This window comes from Lepidochelys olivacea, assembly GCF_965140295.1.
Source record: "Lepidochelys olivacea isolate rLepOli2 genome assembly, chromosome: 14".
Classification (NCBI taxonomy): Eukaryota; Metazoa; Chordata; order Testudines; family Cheloniidae; genus Lepidochelys; species Lepidochelys olivacea.
The window spans coordinates 4568824-4590500 of record NC_140424.1 but is presented as its reverse complement, the minus strand read 5'-3'; the positions used below and the strand labels follow the sequence as shown (position 1 = coordinate 4590500).

At 47.1% G+C, this 21677-nt stretch overlaps 1 protein-coding gene across 3 annotated transcripts in view; it reads right to left on the bottom strand.

The window, feature by feature from the left end:
* Positions 1 to 21071, bottom strand: part of LOC311531193 (uncharacterized protein) — a 270167-nt gene extending 249096 nt beyond the window's left edge. For all 3 annotated transcript variants that reach the window (XM_084648371.1, XM_084648369.1, XM_084648370.1), the window contains exon 1: positions 20950 to 21071. In XM_084648371.1, the coding sequence (XP_084504497.1) occupies positions 20950 to 21017 (68 nt within the window). In that variant the 5' untranslated portion in view covers positions 21018 to 21071. The remainder of the gene's footprint in view (positions 1 to 20949) is intronic.
* Positions 21072 to 21677: the final 606 nt, after the last annotated feature.

Below are 21677 nucleotides of genomic sequence, written 5' to 3'. Positions count from 1 at the left end.
CCCGAAGCAGCTCTGCAGTGTTCTGTGTGCTATTCAAATCATTTCTGTGTTCCACCCCAGAGGTAGCTGCATTTCAGGGTACAGTACATAAAGCTTACAAATCAGTTTGTAAAGTGCTTTGGGATCCTTCCGGCGTCATGTCATTGCAAGAAGACAAAGCAAGTTCAAGGAAGGATGGGAAGCAGGTATGTTATTTTTTTTATTACTGAGCTTCCTCCAAAGGCATTTGACAGGAAGGCTGCTTTTCACCTCTTCCAAGGTTTGCTGGGCATGGACGAAAGGAATGGACAATTCTAAACAGCTAAATTTTCATTTTAAATGGTTGATATCTAAAGGCTTCGGAGCGCTGCATATTTAAAAGCAGAGTGTCCTGTCTCCAAATGGCAGCATAGCCCCAAAAACAAATAAAATATAATAAGATGCAGGTATTGGGAAAAGTGGATGGGGGAAAAGGCAATTACATACAGAGGTGCTGAGGAGCCTACCAAGATCAACTCCTTGGCCCATCATGCTCCTGTGTCCTGTAGATGGCAACCCAACCAGTTGAGCTGTGGGGTTATAAAGTTTCCTGGGAAGAGACAAGCTGAAGACAGCTTTCATTTAAGTAGAAAAGACTCTGAAAGAGGAGACTGAATGGCTCGGATGGCACCCCAAGTCTACTGAATACAGGCCCCGCTCAATAGCATAAGGTCAGTGAGTTGATGGGTATCAGTACAACTCATTGTCAACTGTTGTCCACATCACCACTGAGACTTCCAGGCAGCCTCTGTTCGCAGTTTCACAGTCAACTGGACTGACTAACCAAACTTAGGGCTAAATTCTGACTTCCAGCTGCTGAGCGGAGGTTCTCTGTGCTGTTCTGCTTGAACAGGGCAGGCAAAGATAAAATGGCTCAGAGGAACTGGGGCATTGCAGCCAGTAGCATTCATTAGGGCCAGTCAAAGCAGCAGCATATTCTGTCCCTTCTGGAGGCTGGCAGATCCAAAAGTACGGGGGAACGGATGTCTACGCGCTGGTATGGCAGATGATTCCTAAAAACCAAGTTAATAGCCTACCAAGCTGGGGCTGTTCCCATTGGTATAAATAATTAAACATTCATGGGGCCAGAGAGACACTAACTCTATATGCCATAACCACCGGGCCTGACTTCTCATAGATTCCAAGGCCAGAAGGGACCATTGTTAGGATCTAGTCTGACCTTCCGTACAACACAGGCCAGAGAACGGCCCCGAAACTCCTTGAGCAGATCTTTTAGGAGAAACATCCAATCTTGCTTTAAAAATGGTCAGTGATAGAGAATCTACCGCAACCTTTGGTAAGGCATTCCAATGCTTTGTTATGCTCACCATTAAAAATGGATGCCTTATTTCCAGTCTGAAGTTGTCTAGCTTCAGCTTCCAGCTATGGATCGTGTTAGACCTTTCTTTGCTAGATTGAAGAGCCCACTATTAAATATTTCTTCCCCATGCAGATACTTGTAGACTGTTACTACAAGTTACCCCTTAACCGTCTCTTTGTGAAGCTAAATAGATTGCACTCTTTGAGTCTCACTATAAGGCATGTTTTCTAATCGCTTAATTATTCTCTTGGCTCTTCTCTGAACTCTCTCCAATTTATCAACATCCTTCTTGAATTGTGGGCACCAGAACTGAACACAGTATTCCAGCAGCGGTCACACCAGTGCCAAATGCAGAAGTAAAATAACCTTTCTACTCCAACTCCTTGGGTGTGGGAGTCCCGGGGTTTAAGTCCATGGATTTAATCAGGCAGAGAAACTGGCTATTCTGAGCTCTCTCTCTCTCTCTCTCTCTCATATGTCAGAAATTCCATCCTGGACTTCAGGAACTTTTCCCAATAAAGTTGCATTGTAATTGGTACGCTCCCTGTGAAAAGTTTCAACTTCAACTAATTGGCATGTCCTGATGACAAACTGTTTTGTCAGAAATTTCTGACCAGCCCATTCTTTCCCCCGCCTATGATGCAGCAGGGACTATTCTCCTCCCTGGAGATAACAGATACCTACCCCTGCAGTATACAGGCCCCTTTCTCGAGGTCGCAAGCCCAGGGCTAGAGCTACAATCTGAAAAACTCAGGCAGGGTTGCCCTTTCCTCTGATTCATTCCATATTGAGCACTTTATAAGCTTGTTAAAGACTCTCACAAAAATTCACAGGCAAAATAAATCTGAAAATAAAACAGAAAAACAAAAACCCATGTGCACTCAGATTAGAAAAAAAACAGTCCACGGAGATCCCTTTGAAGTTACTAAATTATCCGTGAGCTTGTTCATGCATCAGCATGATTAGATACTGCAGGAACGCCCTCCGAACAGCTGTGATAAAGATACACACCGAACTGAAAAGTGCTAGGAAGGGTCCTGGCATTGTCCTTGGCCTTCACCTGCATGACAAAGGGCCACTCAATCTGAGTAGTAATTTATAGGGGAAACACTGTGGTTTAGGGCTTGAGCCAGAGCCAGTAGAAAGGGGGTCATTAACTCAGTAGACTTTGGATCAAGTCCTGACTGGGTTGGCCTTTCACCTCTGGAGACCTGCTCCCAAATACTGGCTGGATCTTCCCAGCTAAAGAGAGCTTGGTGGCATTTCTTCGTTTCTGCTGGTATGCATTACAATCACCCCATGGGATGACACATCACACTGCTGGCAACTCATGATCTGTCGTGCCCAGAATTACCTCTTAAATCTGGGCTGGGGAATAGAAGTCAAGACAGAGGTACACGCTACATGAAGACTTCAACAGATGCTCTGCGCTAGGCAATCCCAGGGTACAGTAAATAAAGTTTAAACGAAGGAAATAGAGTTCACTTGAGCAGGGCAGGGTTGGTTTCTTCCTAATTTTTTTTTTCCTTCCAAGGGAAAAAGGTAATGTGATTTTTTTTAAAAAAAGGAAAAGAAAATTTTGGAAAATGAAAGCCAAACTGTGTAAAACTGTTAAAAATCAGATTATTCCAAGTTGCATCCTATTGGATGATCTCCAGGGCTTTGCATCATTTACCAACATCACAAGCTTTTTATCTGTTTATCTAGGTTCTTATATTGGCATCGTTGCTGAAACAGGAAGGAGGAAGTGTGTTCTTGGGATTAAGACATAAGCTTTTGGCTCTGGATCCCGAGGTTAAATTTCTTGCTCTGCCAAAGACTTCCTTGATAATTATAGGCCACGTCTACACTACAAACTTCTGCTAGCAAAGCTACATAAGTCGGGGGTATGATCCCTGAACAACGTAGCTGTGCTGGCAGAAGCCCCTACTGTCTATGCAGTTATGCTAGCAAAGCTGTATTTTTACCAGGATAGCTTGTTTCATTCAGGCCTGGTGGAATGAGCTGTACTGGTAAGAAGTACAGCTTTGCAGGTACGGCTGTGCCCATGCCAGGTACTTTGCCAGTATACCTGTATACCCATATCAGCAATGCAGTCCTAATGTAGACACGGTGTCCCTCTGGGCCTCAGTCCCCCACCTGCAAAATGGAGACGATTAGAGCTGCTAGAAACAATGTCAATTTTTCACAGATATGGAAAAAAATTCTTCCTCCAGCCCTCGTTTCCCACCACATATTTAGAGAGGCTTTCAACAAGACATCAAGGCAAAAATTGAAAGATGTACTGTTTTAGAAAACCAAAAACTTCTAAAGGGTTTTTGAAAGTCAATGCGTGTGCGTCTGTGTGTGTTCATTAAAAAAATTCAGTCTTCAGTTCTTGAAAATTGTAAATTTTAACCAAAATTCCAGAATTTTACCAAAATGTTCGCAGTTTCCAGCGTTGTTGTCAAAACACCAGTAACATGTTAACCAAGATGAAAATTTTCAACGCAGAATTTTTTCTGTTTGCTCAAAAAGCCATTCCCCCTCCCCCCCAAAAAATAACCTGATGAAAAGTTTTGGGGGCAGCTGTAATAATACGTTCCTTGTCACAGGAGGGAATTGTGAGGACAGAGCCACTGGGGAGTGTGGAAGGAGCCAGATACTAACAGTGATGGACAGCAGTAATAAATACACGTTATGGGGCATTCAGATATTAGAGTGATGAGCACCCATGTAAGCAGGTAGTAGCCAAGAGTACCTGTCAAGATCAACTAGAAGCAGCAGAGACCCGAATCACTGTGCAACAAGGCATGACAGCCATGACCTGAGCGTAAATTGGCTCAGATTGAAAGAAAACTTTCTAGCACTGCACCTGGTGAAAAACAGAGCAGATTAACACATGCCTCAACCAGGGCTGTGAAGCTGGCAGCGCTCACGATCACTAGGTTCCCTTTAATAGATCTATATAAATTACGTTTCCTCTCTTTTGAACTTAAATCATATCCAAACCCCCCCATTCCCCCCTCCTCTCCCAACCAACAGCCCCGCCCCTTTGTTGGCTACGTTGTTCCAACCATGAGAGGTCCAGAAAAGCATCCAGGAATTCCTACTGCATGACACGTGTGGGGTACGCGCCAAGGGAAGACTGGTGCAGACCAGTTCATTCACCCGGCGCCAGGGAATTCCTGACCTAGGGGCAGGAATAGGGGCTGCAGGGAGAGAGAGTGCTGTCCCCTGTTCAGGGTCAAGATCCCTGAAATCAACTTCCAGCCCCTCTCCAACTTTGCCCTTTTCCATAGCTACTAGAACCCTCCTGCTCCCTCATTGACAACTGACCACAATGCCCCTAGTTACTAAGATCCTCTTGCATCCCCACATGATCAAACACGGCCTATTCTGCCCCTGAAAAAACCCATCCTGCTACTTTGAGCTGCTTGAAATCTCTTACATGCCTTCAGGGACAGACACACCCTGCCCAACGCTCCTTCAACCTACCAAAACCCTCCAGTGACAAGTCCCGTCCCCCCGGCCCCTTCAGGGGCCAGAACTTCTGGATCCCCTGTACCAGGATGTCAGGTTCCAGGACCCCATATGGAGATCCAGGGCTCTTTTGGTGACTCCTCCTGGCAGCTGAGACCAGATGAGTCTTACCAGCAAGAATGTAGGCACCTAAACGTGTTTGGCCCTGATCGTCCATTGCCAGTCACCTCATGTAAGCATGGATACCAGTGCAAAATGAGGACAAAATGCTACCAGATCAGAATGGCAAGGTGCTATATCCATTCCGCTTGGGTGTAAATGATTTCACAAGGTGCAAGGGAGAATTGAGTGCTTTGTGTCACTCTGAGTCAGAGAGATGAAGGTTGTGAGGCAGGAAGTCTCGCTAGAGGAGAGGAACCCTAGAAACAGCCAGCTTAGGCAGGAGCTGAAGTTAAGATTTACGGTTTGGTCTTTAAAGGGAAACCCCAGCAAAGTGGGTCTGAGTTTTGGACACTAAGCCAGCTCATGGGGCTGAGAGTTGGGTAAGGACTCTCCCTGAGATGTCGGAGACTCTGCCTTTAAGGGCTAAGCTTCTAGACACTGAGCCTGGGCGTGGTGCTGTGAAGCTCTCGATAAGCACAGTCACTTGGAACCTGACACAGAATAAAGCAGAGCTAAGTTGCGAGCACCTTAAGTATTGAGTGTTGACTGAACTCTGCCCATTCACAATCCCCATAATAACCTTTCCCCCTGCCCCCAAACAATCTGATAAACCCTCCTGAGTTCCCAACAAACAGGAACTCTGGAAACCTCGGCTAGATATCACACAGGGATGTCCCCCAAGAGCTGGTCTCTTCCCCCATCATGTTTGGGTGGGGAGGAGGGGCTGTTTTATTCCAGTTACCATAAAATGACAAAAATCTTGTCTTTTGGGGCCCCCTTTGTTACTCCTTACTAGGAGCTTCCACACAAAGTCAAACCCTTCCCTTCTCTCTCTGCTGATCCCAGTCGCTTCTGCTGCACCACGCAGACCCAAGAAGGAAAAAGAGTGTCTGCTCTGTGCCTAAGCCCCCTTTTCCCTGACACCACGGACCACAGTGAGTCTGGCAGCTCTGGGGTTAAGCCACACGATAGGCTTCAGGCATTCCTTTGCACTGCCTCAATGCAGATACCTCTGCAGCTAACAATAAAGAGCTTTAGCACTGACGAGCCTCGACATTCGAAGCAAGCTCAAAGAATCTAATGAACCTCTCCTCAACCCCCTCCCCAGCTCCCTACTGACCTCATCTACCAGCTGTTGATGGGTTCAGTCAAGCTAGCTGAGCTACCCACCAATCAAGTGGTGAACAAATGACCCACCAGCTCTCCCGTCAGTCTCACTGCCTCCATCCCATCGGGTCTCTCAGTTTCCTTCTTTACCCATCTTCTCCCAAAGTGTTTTCTGCTCTGGATCTGCTTTGCAATCCCAAAGGAATACATGCTCGATTGGCCACACTCATTCTTGCTGGACACAGCTAGGACTGTGTGAAAAGGTTAGCAAAGCAGCTGGAAACTCCTGCCAGATTCAATATTCAGGTAATAGTGGCGAAGTATGGCCAGGCCAGTGACACCCCCTCATAAAAACAAGCAGGCAGATGTCTGAAACACCACTAGCTATTCCCATAATAAGCCTCTCCTGAATATAGATTGCCAGGCACACTGAATCACGGGATGTGGACGAATGGCCACCAGGACTAGGCTGAGAAACCCATCACATTCTTCACTGGTGGAAATGCTGAGACTTTGCAGAGGACACAGCCCTTGCCGCGTTTCAGTTGGAGCAAATCCCCACACTCAACCAAAACTGCCTCATCCTGCCGGGTTGCCATTTGACAGTGCAGGCTGGCCCAAGTTTCCCTAAGCCATCTCCTCCCAGCCTCGCTGAAAAAGTCCCTGGACTCTGGTAAACGCTCTGGAGAAGATGGCCTGAGTCTCGGGTTTGCAACAAAACTTGAAACCAAGCGAGTTGCCCGGGTGACTTGGCCCAGCTGTGCTTTGAGAGAGGGCTCTGGCGGGAGGCCTAGAAACTGCTGAAAAGGGGCAGCCAAGCGGGAGGGGACAGATTCTCAGGATTTCAGAGAATTATCCTCCACCCTGCATACAAATTTTAAAAAGAGGTACAGAGGATATGTAATACCAGGTGGGCCCATTGATCCAACAAATCTGGCTTCCTGTACCTTGCAGATTGTTCTATTCCTGACACTCCAGAGGAAGGCAAAAAAATTCAAAGAAGACGACAAAGAGGGGAGTGCTGTACCCAGAAAGAGAATAATTCCTTCCTGACGCTTGCAAGGGTGTTCTGAAGCCTGACTTTTGATTACCCCTATCATAGTAAGTACAGCTATAAAAGATGAATGAACTATAAGGTGAATAGAAAGCTTCTAGATTGTTGGGCTCAACGTGTAGTGATCAACGGCTCGATGTCTAGATTGTCGGGCTCCACAGCTAGGTATCAAGCAGAGTGCCCCAGGGGTCAGTCTTGGGGCCGGTTTTGTTCAACATCTTTATTAATGATCTGGACAATGGGATGAATTGCAGTTTCAGCAAGTTCGCGGATGACACTAAGATGGGGGGGAGAGGTAGATACGCTGGAGGGTAGGGATAGGGTCCAGAGTGACCTGGACAAATTGGAGGATTGGGCTAAAAGAAATCTGATGAGGTTCAACAAGGAAAAGTGCAGAGTCCTGCACTTAGGACAGAAGAATCCCATGCATCGCTACAGGCTGGGGACTGACTGGCTAAGCAGCAGTTCTGCAGAAAAGGCCCTGGGGGTTACAGTGGCTGAGAAGCTGGATATGAGTCAGCAGTGTACCCTTGTTGCCAAGAAGGCTAACATAATTTTGGGCTGCATTAGTAGGAGCATTGCCAGCAGATCAAGGGAAGTGATTATTCCCCTCTATTCAGCACTGGTGAGGACACATCTGGAGTATTGCATCCAGTTTTGGGCCTCCCACTACAGAAAGGATGTGGACAAATTGGAGAGAGTCCAGCGGAGGGCAATTAAAATGATTAAGGGGCTGGGGCACATGACTTACAAGGACAGGCTGAGAGAATTGGGCTTGTTCAGTCTGCAGAAGAGAAGAGTGAGGGGGGATTTGATAGCAACCTTCAACTACCTGAAGGGGGGCTCCAAAGAGGATGGAGCTCGGCTGATCTCAGTGGTGGCAGAAGACAGAACAAGGAGCAATGGTCTCAAGTTGCAGTGGGGGAGATCTAGGTTGGATATTAGGAAACACTATTTCACTAGGAGGGTGGTGAAGCACGGGAATGGGTTACCTAGGGACGTGGTGGAATCTCCATCCTTAGAGGTTTTTAAGGCCCGGCTTGACAAAGCCCTGACTGGGATGATTTAATTGGTGTTGGTCCTGCTTTGAGCAGGGGGTTGGACTAGATGACCTCCTGAGGTCTCTTCCAACCTTAATCTTCTATGATTCTATGAAAGGCCCTGAGTCTGCTCCAGTCTTATGCAGGGATCTGCATTTGGGTTCCCTTTTGAGCGCCATGTGTCACAGCCTGAGTGGCCATCGTAAGGTCAGCTGCCAAAGCAAAGGAATCTAATTGGTGCCTAGTCAAGTCAGTTACAACCACCCTCCCTTCAGCTGCCAGCTTCTTGCTTGGTGTAACACATGAATAAGTGAAACCACAGAGCAGTTAATATGGGGAGCCAGGAGGAGAGATGTCCCGAGAGATCACAGGCCCCCAGATCAGTGGTGGCACTGTTTACTGTGCTACACTGATATATTTCACGGTGTGTCAGGGGCAAATAGAGGCCACAGGCGAAATTCTTTCATGTGGGATTTATGAAAGCCTGTTCACTCACCTCCTTAATCCTGCAGCAGCTACCCAGCATCTGGCTCCCGGCCCGCTGCGATGCACATGTGAGGCAGGGGGCAGATCATTGGAGATATTGGGGTGGAGCTTAGTGTCCATATTTATAAAGGCTACCCCAGCCTGTCTCTCTCTGGAATTACAAAGCTCTCTGGCGAGCTTCTGGAGTGACACCAAGTACCTATTTGTGGGGGCCAGGGGGTCAGCCCCGCTGCCTGGGTTGTACCACTTCTAGAGAAGGGAGGACTTCTGAGGGCTAGAGGACATTGAAGTGGGACTAGTCAAAGCAGTGATTCTCAACCTTTCCTTTTCCATGTGGGTGTCTCCTCCCATCTAGCCAGGACCCCCACGGTATACAGCAACATGGGAAAGGCAGGCTGGCCATGACCCTCTGAGAGTTGGGACCCATCATGCTGAGCACCCACGGATTGCAGCTTGAGCGACGGCTGATCTCTAGTGAGGTGTGCTGCTCTCCCCACAACACACCTCCTCCCACCCCAGTAACAGAAAGCAGGGACAGGACAGCGGAGCAGTAAATACACCTCCCAAGGTCCCAAGCGATATAGACGCACAATTCACCCTTGGCCTAACTCCACTGAAACCAGGGGGATTATTTCTGGCCCACCAATAAAAGTGCTGTTGCAGGTGAAGGTTGTCTCATGGCTGAGGCACTGGGGCTGGTTTCTGTTAGGTGCTTTGGACTCTGCCCTGCTGAGCTGCAGAGATCGAGTCACGGCCACTGGTTTTACTTTCCCTCCAAAGCCGGCTCCTCGGCTTTTCCCCACAGCATGCCTATTAGACAAGGCTGTATTGCTCCTCCTCGCCTCCCCCGGAACACAATCGAGTGCACCTACAAGGCAGAACAAAACAGTGACAATCGGTGACAAATGGACTGCACAGCATCCCCTGTCTCTGTTGCCACGGAGACATCGGCCAAGCATGGCCAGGCGATCAGGAAATGTCAACAAGGGATGGCACAGGGGACACAGGTGCTAGCAAATCAATACGGATCAATCCGCTAATTGAACCTGCCAAGGCCATCAAGGGAGGGGGCAGTGAGAACTCATTTATCCTGCATGACAAAAGCCAGAGAGAGAAGCTACCAGAGCAAGCATTCGACAGTGTAAACACACCAAAGCTCACACCTCAGGACCTTTGGATCCTCTTGCACCTCTCAGCTAAAGCTGTGTGAAGCCAACTGCGTTTCAAGGGAGCTACCAAGGGGCAGAACGTGCCCCAAATATTTCCTTTACTCCGTGTATCGATCCCATCCCCCAGCCGCCCACTCACTCCACGCTTGGTCATTATTTATTATCAGAGAGAGGGGAATGAACTCTAAACCAAACACCCTTGGGTGCACAATCATCATTATTATTCCTAGCAGAGTTTTCAAACAATCGAACTTAAATCCTCCTATGGCTTCCGCTACCACAGTATCGTAGCACCTCGCACTCTAACCTAATTATTCTCACAACACCCTGTGAGGCAGGGAACAGCTGCTATCCCCATGGTACAGATGAGAAACTGAGGCACAGTGACACACAGAGTGATGAAAGACTCGCAGCTGGCTCAGGTCAGTGGACGTGTTATTCCTTGACTTTAGCAAAGCTTTTGACACAGTCTCCCACAGTATTTTTGCCAGCAAGTTAAAGTAGTATGGGCTGAATGAATGGACTATAAGGTGGATAGAAAGCTGGCTAGATCGTCAGGCTCAATGGGTAGCGATCAATGGCTCCATGTCTAGTTGGCAGCCGGAATCAAGCGGAGTGCCCCAAGGGTCGGCCCTGGGGCCGGTTTTGTTCAATATCTTTATTAATGATCTGTAGGATGGTGTGGATTGCGCCCTCAGCAAGTTTGCAGATGACACTAAACTGGGAGGAGTGGTAGATATGCTGAAGGGTAGGGATAGGATACAGAGAGAACTAGAGAATTGGCCCAATTAGAGGATTGGGCCAAAAGAAATCTGATGAGGTTCAAAGACAAGTGCAGAGTCCTGCACTTAGGACGGAAGAATCCCATGCACTGCTACAGACTAGGGACCGAATGGCTAGGCAGCAGTTCTGCAGAAAAGGACCTAGGGGTGAAAGTGGACGAGAAGCTGGATATAAGTCAACAGTGTGCCCTTGTTGCCAAGAAGGCTAACAGCATTTTGGGCTGTATAAGTAGGAGCATTGACAGCAGATCGAGGGACGTGATCGTTCCCCTCTATTCAACATTGGTGAGGCCTCATCTGGAGTACTGTGTCTGGTTTTGGGCCCCACGCTACAAGAAGGATGTGAAAAAATTGGAAAGCATCCAGCGGAGGGCAACAAAAATGATTAGGGGGCTGGAACACATGACTTATGAGGAGCGGCTGAGGGAACTGGGATTATTTAGTCTGCAGAAAAAAAGAATGAGGGGGGATTTGATAGCTGCTTTCAGCTACCTGAAAGGGGATTCCAAAGAGGATGGATCTAGACGGTTCTCAGTGGTAGCAGATGACAGAACAAGGAGTAATGGTCTCAAGTTGCAGTGGGGGAGGTTTAGGTTGGATATTAGGAAAAACTTTTTCTATTGGAGGGTGGTGAAGCACTGGAATGGGTTACCTAGGGAGGTGGTGGGATCTCCATCCTTAGAGGTTTTTAAGATCAGGCTTGACAAAGCCCTGGCTGGGATGATTTAGTTGGGGATTGGTCCTGCTTTGAGCAGGGGGTTGGACTAGATGACCTCCTGAGGTCCCTTCCAACCCTGATATTCTTTGATTCTCTGACTCAGACTCACAGGGCCTATAGCATTCCAGTGTGGACATTCAGGCTGATGCTGGAGCCAGGCTCGGAGACCCCGCAAAGAGGGTGGATCTCAGAGTCCAGGCTCCAGCCTGGGCCCAAACATCTACACAGCAATTTTTAACCCCATAGCCTGAGCCTTGCGAGCCCGAGCCAGCTGGCCCAGGCATTCGCAGACTTGGTGCCGTGGGTTTTTTTAATCACAGTGTAAAAGTACCCGAAGTGACCTGCCTTCCCTCTCTAGGAATGGCAAGCTGGTTAATGATATGTCCTTGGATCTGTACTGTGATCCATGAGACAATAAAATATACTCCAAACAGGTTAGGCTGGGGAAGAACATCTCTGACTATTAACACTTTGCACTTCCCTAATGCCCTCCAATCAGGGATCTTGGAGCACTTTTTAAATATTAATAAATTAAGTCCTGTGCTAGATGTCAGTGTCATTATCCCCATTTTGTGGATGGGGAAGTTGAGGTGAGCAAAGGGAAGTGACTTGCTCAAGTGGTTCAGTGACAGAGCCAAGAATAGCTATCTATTCATAAATACGGCGCTCAGAAAAACCGGCTCTTTTACGTTAAGAGATACTGGTGCAAACACTACAGGGGGAGTATTGAATTAAACTTTTAGTTCTATTCTGTATAGTTTCTTACACCATAGAACAGGAGCATGACAAACAGCTCGGGAATGGAGGCTGTTCGTATCTCTGAACAAGACATTGTGGTGGTTCTTTCAAAAGTTTATAGCTGAACAGTGGCTCAATACAGCTTTGACATTTTACTATGCAGAAGAAAAATGCTGATTTTCTTTTTTAGTAGTTTACATTTAACACAGTACTGTACTGTATTTGGCTTTTTTTTGAAGGGGGGGGTCTCTCCTGCCACCTGAGTGCATGCTTCCGGTTCCAACTGAGGTGTGTGGTTGACTGGTCAGTTTGCAACTCTGGTGTTCGTAACTCTGCGGTTCTGCTGTACACGGTGTACCTTGGAGCCGTCTGAATTTTTTTTTCTAAATTCAAAAAGCCGACAAAATTTTTACACTGAACTTTTGAATTTTGACCCAGCAAAAATAGGGAAGAAAAACTGTGTCTCATTTTGTAACCAGCCTTAGTTCCCATGATCCTCTGCAGCAACAGCTGTATTTGTTATTTCCTGGAAACGGCAGCTTGAGCTCTTCCATCCACACACCCACTGATTTCAATGGAACCAGGGTTTGGTCCTTTATTCTTTCTCGATTCCAAGGTTCCCTCAGCAGGCTACACTGGTTTTCAGGAGAGGCACGAATGTCTGGGCACCTGAGTTAACGCAGAGCATCCAACATGCTGCATTTTGGTTGATTATCCTCCTCACCCCACCCCCGCCCCAAATCTAGGCCGGTGGGCAAGAAAGAGTTAAGTGTGCAGCTGCCAGCCCATGCAGTGTGGAGTTATGTTCAAACTGTTCCCATTGCCGCATGAAGTCAGCTGTCATTAGAGAACAAAGGAGCCCTGGAGCAGCTCAAGTTGTGTCACACTCGGAAGGCGCTCAGACTGCTCCCTGATTAGGATTTCTAAATCAGCCCCATCAAGACCCAAAGAATAAAGCTGCAGAACAATAAGCTGGCCACATTCACACAGCCAGCAGCCCCCTTCCATCCTCCTCACCTCCCCCCCCTTTTCCTCCCACCATGGCCCTCAATGCCACTTCATCTCCAAGCCCCATTAAGAACCACAGATTGCTCTGTTGCTTGAGTGATCGTCTTTCTTGCTGGGACCAGGCACCAAATCTCCACATCACTTGGATGCTTGGAACTCTGGATTCCTTGTTTTTTAGTCTCTCCACCCGCTGACTTCATATCTAGGGGAAGGGACACACACCTCATGGCCCACTCTAGCCAGTTGTGGTCTGCCACATGATCATGCCAATCAGAGGAACGTATTACGGAGGTGGATGCTCTTCACAGGTGGCCCTGAACTGAGGCCCCAGGCTTCTATTTCCATCAAAGCAATCTATCTACTTACAGGCCGCTTGGCAGGGCCAAATGTATCCCCGGTGTTAGTCCAGTGAGGTCAAGGGAGTTGCAGCAGGTATAACTTGAGCCCAGATGTTGCCTTATTGTGACAATGCTCTACCCATCTGAAGAACGCGTCGGGAACAAGCACCGATGCCTTCTGCAGGCTCTGCAGGTTAACGGTGAGTGCAATGCAACATTTGTTAACCTCCTCGCATGAGGAAGAGGGCTAGCAGCCGCTGGCTGCAGTAGCAAGCAAGAAAGGCAGCAGCCAGCCTCCTCTGTGTCTACCCGTATAACAGACATAACGACACATGCACCTGCTCCACAAAGTCTGAGAATCCTCCCCTGCTGGGCTCTCAGGGGACAACGATGACCAGGCACGCAGCCCAGCCAGTCACAGCCTTTCAGACTGTGCCATCTGCCTGTGTTTCCAGACAGGAAACTGGCTGCCTCCCTGGGATCTTTGGTGGCGGCATTAGACAATGGAATCGGAGGCTCTCACCAAGAGATCAGTGAGATGACATGAGATCACATGGCACCAGGCTCCTTTAGGGGAGGTTCAGGGATGTTTGGTTTTCTGAATCATGACAGTAAGGTGCTCATAGGACTTTGCAGCAGGCATGAACTGGGAAGGGGCTGTAGATTTCCTTCACACAGCTTTGACAGTGACCTTTATCCTGACCAGAAGCAACTCCTGTTATTCGAGCCTTGGGCTCCCCTCCTCACACACAGCTCTGCTGATGCCCCTGAACTTTCCAGCCTCCCGCTATTCCATCCTGGACTCCTTACACACACAGCTCTGCCAATTCATGGCAGCCCTGGCCTAGGGTAGCCCTGCTATTCCATTGCTGGACCCGAACATCGGCAGTAGCAGCTATCCCTCGATACGAGGATGGTTTCTGCCGGGAGGAAGTCCCTGATGAGATTTCCGATGGCTGAGGAGTCCGATCCGTGCTGTACCAGTTTTTCCACATATTTGACAGGTGGTTGCTTGGAGAAAGCCCAACTGCTGGCCAGGAGGCTGTTCCCTTTTCTTCCTCCTCTGCCATTTCTCAGCCTCTTGAGCAAGGTGATTCTGTTCAAAACGGGCTGAGGCTTGATGTGTGATGCAACGCCACTGCAGTCTATTGCCAGCCAGTGCTTCCCAATTCATGGGGTCAATGCCTCCTTAGGATATACTCTCAGGATGTCCTTGTAGTGTTTCCTCTGTCCCCCGCGAGTCCTCTTACCATGACTAAGTTGAGAAAAGAGGGCTTGCTTCAGAAGACGAGTATGAGCCATCTGCATACAATGGCCAGCCCAGCAAAGTGGACGTTTCATAATCTTCTCCTCAACACTGGTGATGTTAGCTGCAGAGAGAACGCTGGGATCGGTGCGACGATCTTCCCATCTGATACGGAGAATCTTCCTGAGGAAGTGCTGTTGATGCTACTCCAGACGCTTAAGATGGCTTCGGTACATCACCGAATATGGGACCCTAACACAGCGCTGCCGACACCCCTCAATGCTGACCTATAGCATTACCTCATACTCTCCTGTTTGTGCTTTCTTAGGCAGCGTTTTTTATGTCAAGCTGTGTGTGTGTGTTGAGGACACAGGGACTGGAATGGAGTCCATTACCAAGATGCGTTTTGACTAAGCAGACCTGGGCTCTACCCAGGGTTATAAACTCACTCACACTATACGACAGTATTAAAAAGTAGGGTGTGGAAATCAAACTATCCAAAAGCGTAAAGGAAGCCAACTTGCTGTACAAGTATTAACATCCCCTGTTCCTACAGAATGCCATGAGATTTTGTTTCTTCATTTCTATATGTAAAACTTCTGTTCTGATTGGGTTTGAAAGATCACAAATCAAGTATAAGATGATATTATATGACCCCAATAAATAAATAAAGCAAAACCAAGATTCTTTGAGTTGTGGTTAAAAACACAGGGCCAGGAATCAACAGACCTGGGTTCTCCTCCTGGCTCTGATGCTGACTCTCTGTGTGAGCTTGGCTTAGTCATTTTGACCTCTCTGTACCTCAGTTTCCCAATCGGGAAGGAGGAGATAACATATTGAGTTCTCTCACCAGAATCCAAGTCATTAGCCCACATAGGTAACATCATTAAGGATCCCACGTGCATTACAAATAGGAACTGTGTTGTAACTAAGCCCAAGGACTTGACTGTATTTGTGGTGTAGGCTGGTCCTTAGCAGAGACAATTTAGGGCAACCAGCTGTCTGTGCTCAGGAGGGACCCAGGACTGGGGTGTATTAGCAGAGTAGTGTGAGGAGTCAGGACTGAAATAGCAGGGAGTGTTGCAGGTCAGGATTAAGGTGAATTGCAGAGCAATGTATGCGTGAAGCTGGCATGACCAAGCCCTGTGTTTATCTAACACATACCATTAACCAATCGCATTCATGAACATAGTGACACACAGAAGTACAAGAGACATCTCCTCCATATAGCTGCTAAGATGTATTTTCCTGTCTGCTCAGGGTGAAGAGATTTCCATTGACATGTGTTTCTTTCACAGTAAAAGGATGGTCATGGATGCAGAGAAGGGGGGTAAGCAGGGTTTTGCTCTCCTATGCCAGAGTAACATCCTCAGGATCACACCCTTCTCTCCTGCATCCATAATTGCTGGGCTGGGGAGAGGCAGAGAGAAATGCCTTTGGGCGGGAGAAAGGCAGGTAGCCAGCAGGTGCAATGAATAAACATCTCTGCAGAAATCAATATGGAAAAAAATTTGTGGATATCGGTCATTCCCTCCCTTCCCCCAGCACAGTCCCAACACACACACAGGCAGACATACACTAATCACTGTGGCTTTGGCCACCATATGACATGGCCAATCAGTCCGAGGGAGGGGATTGAAGGCACGCCTCTTCTTTCACGCCAGGAAAGGATTTTCATTTCTTGAGAGCACAATGAAAAAAAAAAAAGCCAATCAAGCTGGGATCAGCTGTGGGCAGGGCTGCTGCGGATCTGCTTGTCCCAGAGGGGGGTGTAGGGAGACATATTTGGCCGTGTGGGAAACCCACAGCCTCAGCTTCTCACACATTGTTCTCCTCTTCAGCTCCCCCCCCCTCCCCAACCAAAGCCGTTAATGCCACAAAAGATACTTTGCCCATTGTGTGATAGACAGCTGAGAGGATAGAGTTAGCCTGACACAGCTTTACTGACTCTCTAGAGAGGGGATGGAGCAATCAAAATGGAGAGTTTGATGCTTATCATACAAAAGAATTAAATCCAGTTAGGCCCCTTTCTTGCTAATCTAGGACTGTGGGGGGTTAAATATGGTTACATTTTCATTAGGTACTAATAGCAAAAGGGCAGCTAATGGCAGCATGGACCGGGGTATTGTCATACTGATGGCTCAGAAAAGGGCCACTCACCATTACAGCACCAGCCCCTGTGCTGAGGCATGCTCAGAGTGGGAAATTGTGTCACACGGCATTGTGGGCTGGTGAATTCCATCAATGGGAAAGTCATGTTTCCTCCAAGGAAAGGAAACAAGTTAAAATGGTCAGGGACAGGAGGGGAGGGGGGGAAAGTGGTTGGGCAGAGGGTGGAAAAGTGAGAGAGAAAAGGACAGCAGAGGAGATGTCAAGTCTGTATGGCCAATTGCATCTGAACCTTTAGTATTGCACGCCGATGGCTACTCTGTGACACAAAATGCTCCTATCGGTGTTGGCAAAAGAGGCCAGCATGGGCTGGGGGAGGGGAAGATCATTTTTAAAAGATTGATTGTGGGTTATTTTGGAGGGGGGAATATCAGCGGTTGCATGCAGCACATGGTTAATGTGCAGATCTCCTGAATTCTATTGCCACTTCGTACGGGCTCTCAAATCCCAGTTAGTTAACTAGCTAGACGGGTCTCCGATACAGAAGGAAGCCCCCAGTGTGTTTGGTGCCTCCTGTCTGGAATGTTTGCTACCCAGTTTAAGCACTTGTAGGACACCCAAAATACCAGGGTGAGAGGAGCTTTGCCTGTAATAACTTTCAGTTCTGCCACCAACTTGCTCTGATCTTGAGTAAGTTACTTATCCCTCTGGTGTCGCAATAAACAGGATAACAGGATAGTCTTTACACACCTCACAGTGAAAAGGATGAATGTCCCAAAGGTACTTTGAGCTCCTCAGCTGGAAAGGGAGTAGTTACCAACAAGCCATTGTATTTTACATCTGAGCACTGATTCAGGAAGGTACTCGGGCAAGAAATGCCTTGGTCCAGAGAGTGAGCTAGCCTCCAGGTCAGTACACCAGAGGCATCTGATTTGCAGGGGTGGCCTGCAAGTAAAATTAATCAGGGAGGTCTGGGTGAGCATGTGGAAAGGGGCACAATAGTATCGAAAAAGCATTCAATCAAGATCCTAATTGCTGTTTTCCTGCAGCCAGACAATGAGCAAACACTTACAGCCTGGGTGTCATTTTCAGTTAAGAGAAAAATAAAACAAGAAAGAACAGAAGTAAAGTCTACAGGATAGAGGACACAGCGTATTCCCTGGGTGACATTGGCACTGACCCATACACAGGAACTGAACACACAGCAGTCCGTAGAGATTTAAAGGTGCAGTACACAGAAAACAAGGCCATCACAGGTACGTACCTAAATCCATCACACTAATCCTTCCGGAAGGATTTAGTAGCACATCATTTTAGCTGTGACAGGTAAATCCCAGACTGGAGTCCCAGAATCATTTGAGCTGAAAGTGGGTTCATAAGTGCCAACCACTTGAGATACTTACAACTAGGAAAGACAAAACATGGGACAATGTACAGCAGGGAACAATTCTGTTGCAGTCTGCTGAGGTGATAAGCTAATAGCCTAATAGCAGAGCTGGTGGGGAAATGCACTTTAGTGTCCAGACAAAAATCCAAAGAAATGATTTTTTTTCAGTGAATTTTGGGGATTATTGTTGGAAAAACTGAACTGTTTTCAGGGTTTTTTAGGAAAACTGGAAAATGTGCCAACAGACACGTACGTTTTCTTGCCAAGGTTTCTGAAATGACCCATTTTTCACATTAAAAGGATGCTTTGATGAATCATTTCTGACCCGCTCTAATAAGTCTTTTCCTACCCCTGATTCTTATTATTCTATTGAGCTGGAAACTGGAGATTCAAAAGAGAAGTGGGGTGAGGAGGGGAACCAGCCCTGCGGGTTTGACTCACCACCTACATCACACTGCTGCCCACAGATTATACTGCACAGTGTAACTAAGAGAACCTCCGCTGTGACTTTAGGTCATTGCTTTCATCCTCTCCTGACCCATCCCCAGTGACCTCCTCAGCAGATGGGGCTATTCTTCCTGCCTTTTATCCCACTCATGTGACAGGCTGCAGCACAGCGGCCTGCATGAAAGGAAAGGGGCTTGGGTCAGCATTTCTGGTTCCACTACCGGAAGGATGCCTTAGCTTCTGTGTTCATCCTAACTCAAGCCAGGGGATGGCTACTGACTAAGCCAGCAAAGGAGCAGGATCTGTGCTTGATATGAGTGCATTCACGCTGGCAGATCTGTGCAATCCATTCTCTCCATCTAGTACGTGGTAACGTACTAGGGGAGTTTAATTCTTCTGCAGACCTCACTTTGCCAGTACCTTTGGATCCAGGCCCTGATCCTGAAGTGCATAGCACACACAGGTGAATTGTTGTGCTGGCACCAATCTCCACTGACACACACGCTATTCCCTGAAGGATTGGGGCCAAAGCGATCGCACAACTGGATGTGTATGGGATTCCAGGAACACCAAGGAACTGAGAGAGTCGCGGCACCTGGGCACAGAATATCAGCATACGTAACACAGATTTCCTGCATCTGATGCAATCAGAACCTTCTCTCATAGCCTGTTACACTCAAAGTATTTTTTACAAATACTTTAGATAAGAAATGTTGGATCCAAAGAAGTCAATGGAGAGACACCCTCTCACTTTTACATGCTTTGGGAATCAGGCCCTACAAGAAGATAAAGGTGTAATTCAGAAACAAAATGCTCACACATTCTGACCACAGGAAAAGCAAAGTTACACAAGAGTGAGTCATGATGAAGCAGTCACTAACTGCAGACAAGAGAAGAAATCAGATATTGGTGGTAGAGTGGAGAGGATAACTGCCTTCAAATACGGAAACCAGTTGCTGGCCAGCACAGTGTCAGGGGCAGTGTGATTTAGTAGCGAGGGCAATTGACTAGGAAAATCAGGAGACATGAATCCACAATGGAACTGTTCTACTGACTAGTTGTATAACCCTGAGCAAATCACTTTCTCTCTCTGTGCCTCTGCTTTTCCTCCTGTCCTTTATTTGGCTTGTCTATTTAGACTATAATCTTCTTCTCTGATGGCTCAGTGCACAATCACAGTGACTGCACAATAGGGCCCTGATCTCCGTTGAGGCCTCATCACAAGACTCCAGGAGCTGAGGCTTTAAGGAAAAACATCAAATATTGCAAGACTCACAACAAAATCACAGTAGTTAGACAGAAAACAAAACAAAACCAGCATTGCCATTTGAAAGAGACACACGGTTGCAATCCAGACCCAGAGTTTAGATCTGGAATTTTGGGACAAACTTATTCCTACCAAAAAGCGTAACTGATACGTATTATGTACCAAGTTTACATGGGCTTGATTCTTCGCTGATGTAAATCCACATAGCTCAGCTGGAGTCAATGGAGTGCCACCAGTTCACAACAGCAGAGGACCTGGCCTTGTGTTTATAATTTACCATAAAATAATACATTACATTAAAGGCAAAAACGTTTGCAAGATTTCATAAAAAGGTCAGCACTTGCATTTTTTGTTGTTGCATCTTAAGCCTCTCTAATACTCTGGAGTTAACTGGCATAAGTCCTGGAATTGTGGGAGGGAAGGGGAAGCAACTAGTTTATTTCACTCAATCTGATAGCTTCAAATTAATTAATTAATTAAATAAATCCAAGCACAACAACACAGCAGCAATGGCGGCTGCTTTTGAGAGGAAACTACCTTCTGATTCCTGGCCCTGTCCAAAAATTACAAGCAATCTCCGCAATTATGAGAAGTAAAAGATTAAAAAGCATGAGGCAAAGTGCATTTGCATGCTAATAGCTCCCTTTGGTAGTGCTGCCAGGCTGTATCCAACAACAAAGCAGAAAACTTTTCTACTAGAGAAATATTAACCCTTGTGGTCACTTCTCCCTTCTTTGCCCCAGGGTTTTAACACCAAGGGATACATTCAGACATGTTCTAAACAGGTCCAGCAACATCACAGTCAAAGGAGTTTCCGCCACTTACACCAGTGCTTGACTATGGCCCCCAGGGTTTGAGTCCTCAAGTCTCAGCTGGCTTGGAGGTTCAAGGGTGAAACTTTGCTTACTCACGCCATCCCCTGAGTAGCCTTTAATGGGCTGGGGATGGAATGGGAGGTGGGGGTTGTGTTCTTTAAATGGGAAGGGTTTCACTAGCAATTGGTGTTCCAGTAAAAGGCCTTCTAGTTCCTTACTAGCTGTTGCAATAACAGGTTTCAGTTTGATTCAGATAGCACAGGTGGGCAAGTTACCTGAAAGCCATAAACAGGAATCTCCCACATCCGCTCTCAAAGTGTAACTTAAGATTTAAGCCGATCATGTGGAGGGGGAAGGGAACCTGAGAGGCACCACCTTTGCACCACCCAGAGTAGGATTTCACCTGGAAAAAAACAAAACACTTTCTAAACATGAGCTGACAAAAGACCCTTTGAGCAAGAACTGTGGGCACACCAGGCAAGAGAAGCAACTGCAAACCCAAACTAAAGCTTTTCAAACTTCGAAAGCAGGGGCAGCTAAAGACCAAGGGCTTGATTCTCCTCTCATTTATAACTATGTAAATCAGGAGTCACTCCGCTGAAAGTTAACTGAGGGTGCTTAGTCCTTCTGGAAAGCAGCCCACTTTTATTTAGGTGCCTAAATTTAGGCATCCAAACTTTGACCTTTGCTGTTTTAGTCAGTTTCTCTAGCCCCCTGCTCTTCCCTGTATTCCACCCCATTTGTCAAGATCCATATTACTTGCCTTTCTCACAGCCCTGTTGCATTCCAAGCTCATTTCTAATCTGCTGTTCACTGTCACCTCTAGCTTTCTTTTGTCATACCAACTCCCAAGATGCTTCCCCCTATTGAGTTTGGGATTATTTCCCCCTGCCAGCGTATTGACTTCCACTTTTCCTACCACAATCCCATTTAGCTATTCTTTGTTCACATTTCTCAAGTATCTAGGCCCCTTTATATTATCCTTTCTCTTCTGACATATCTT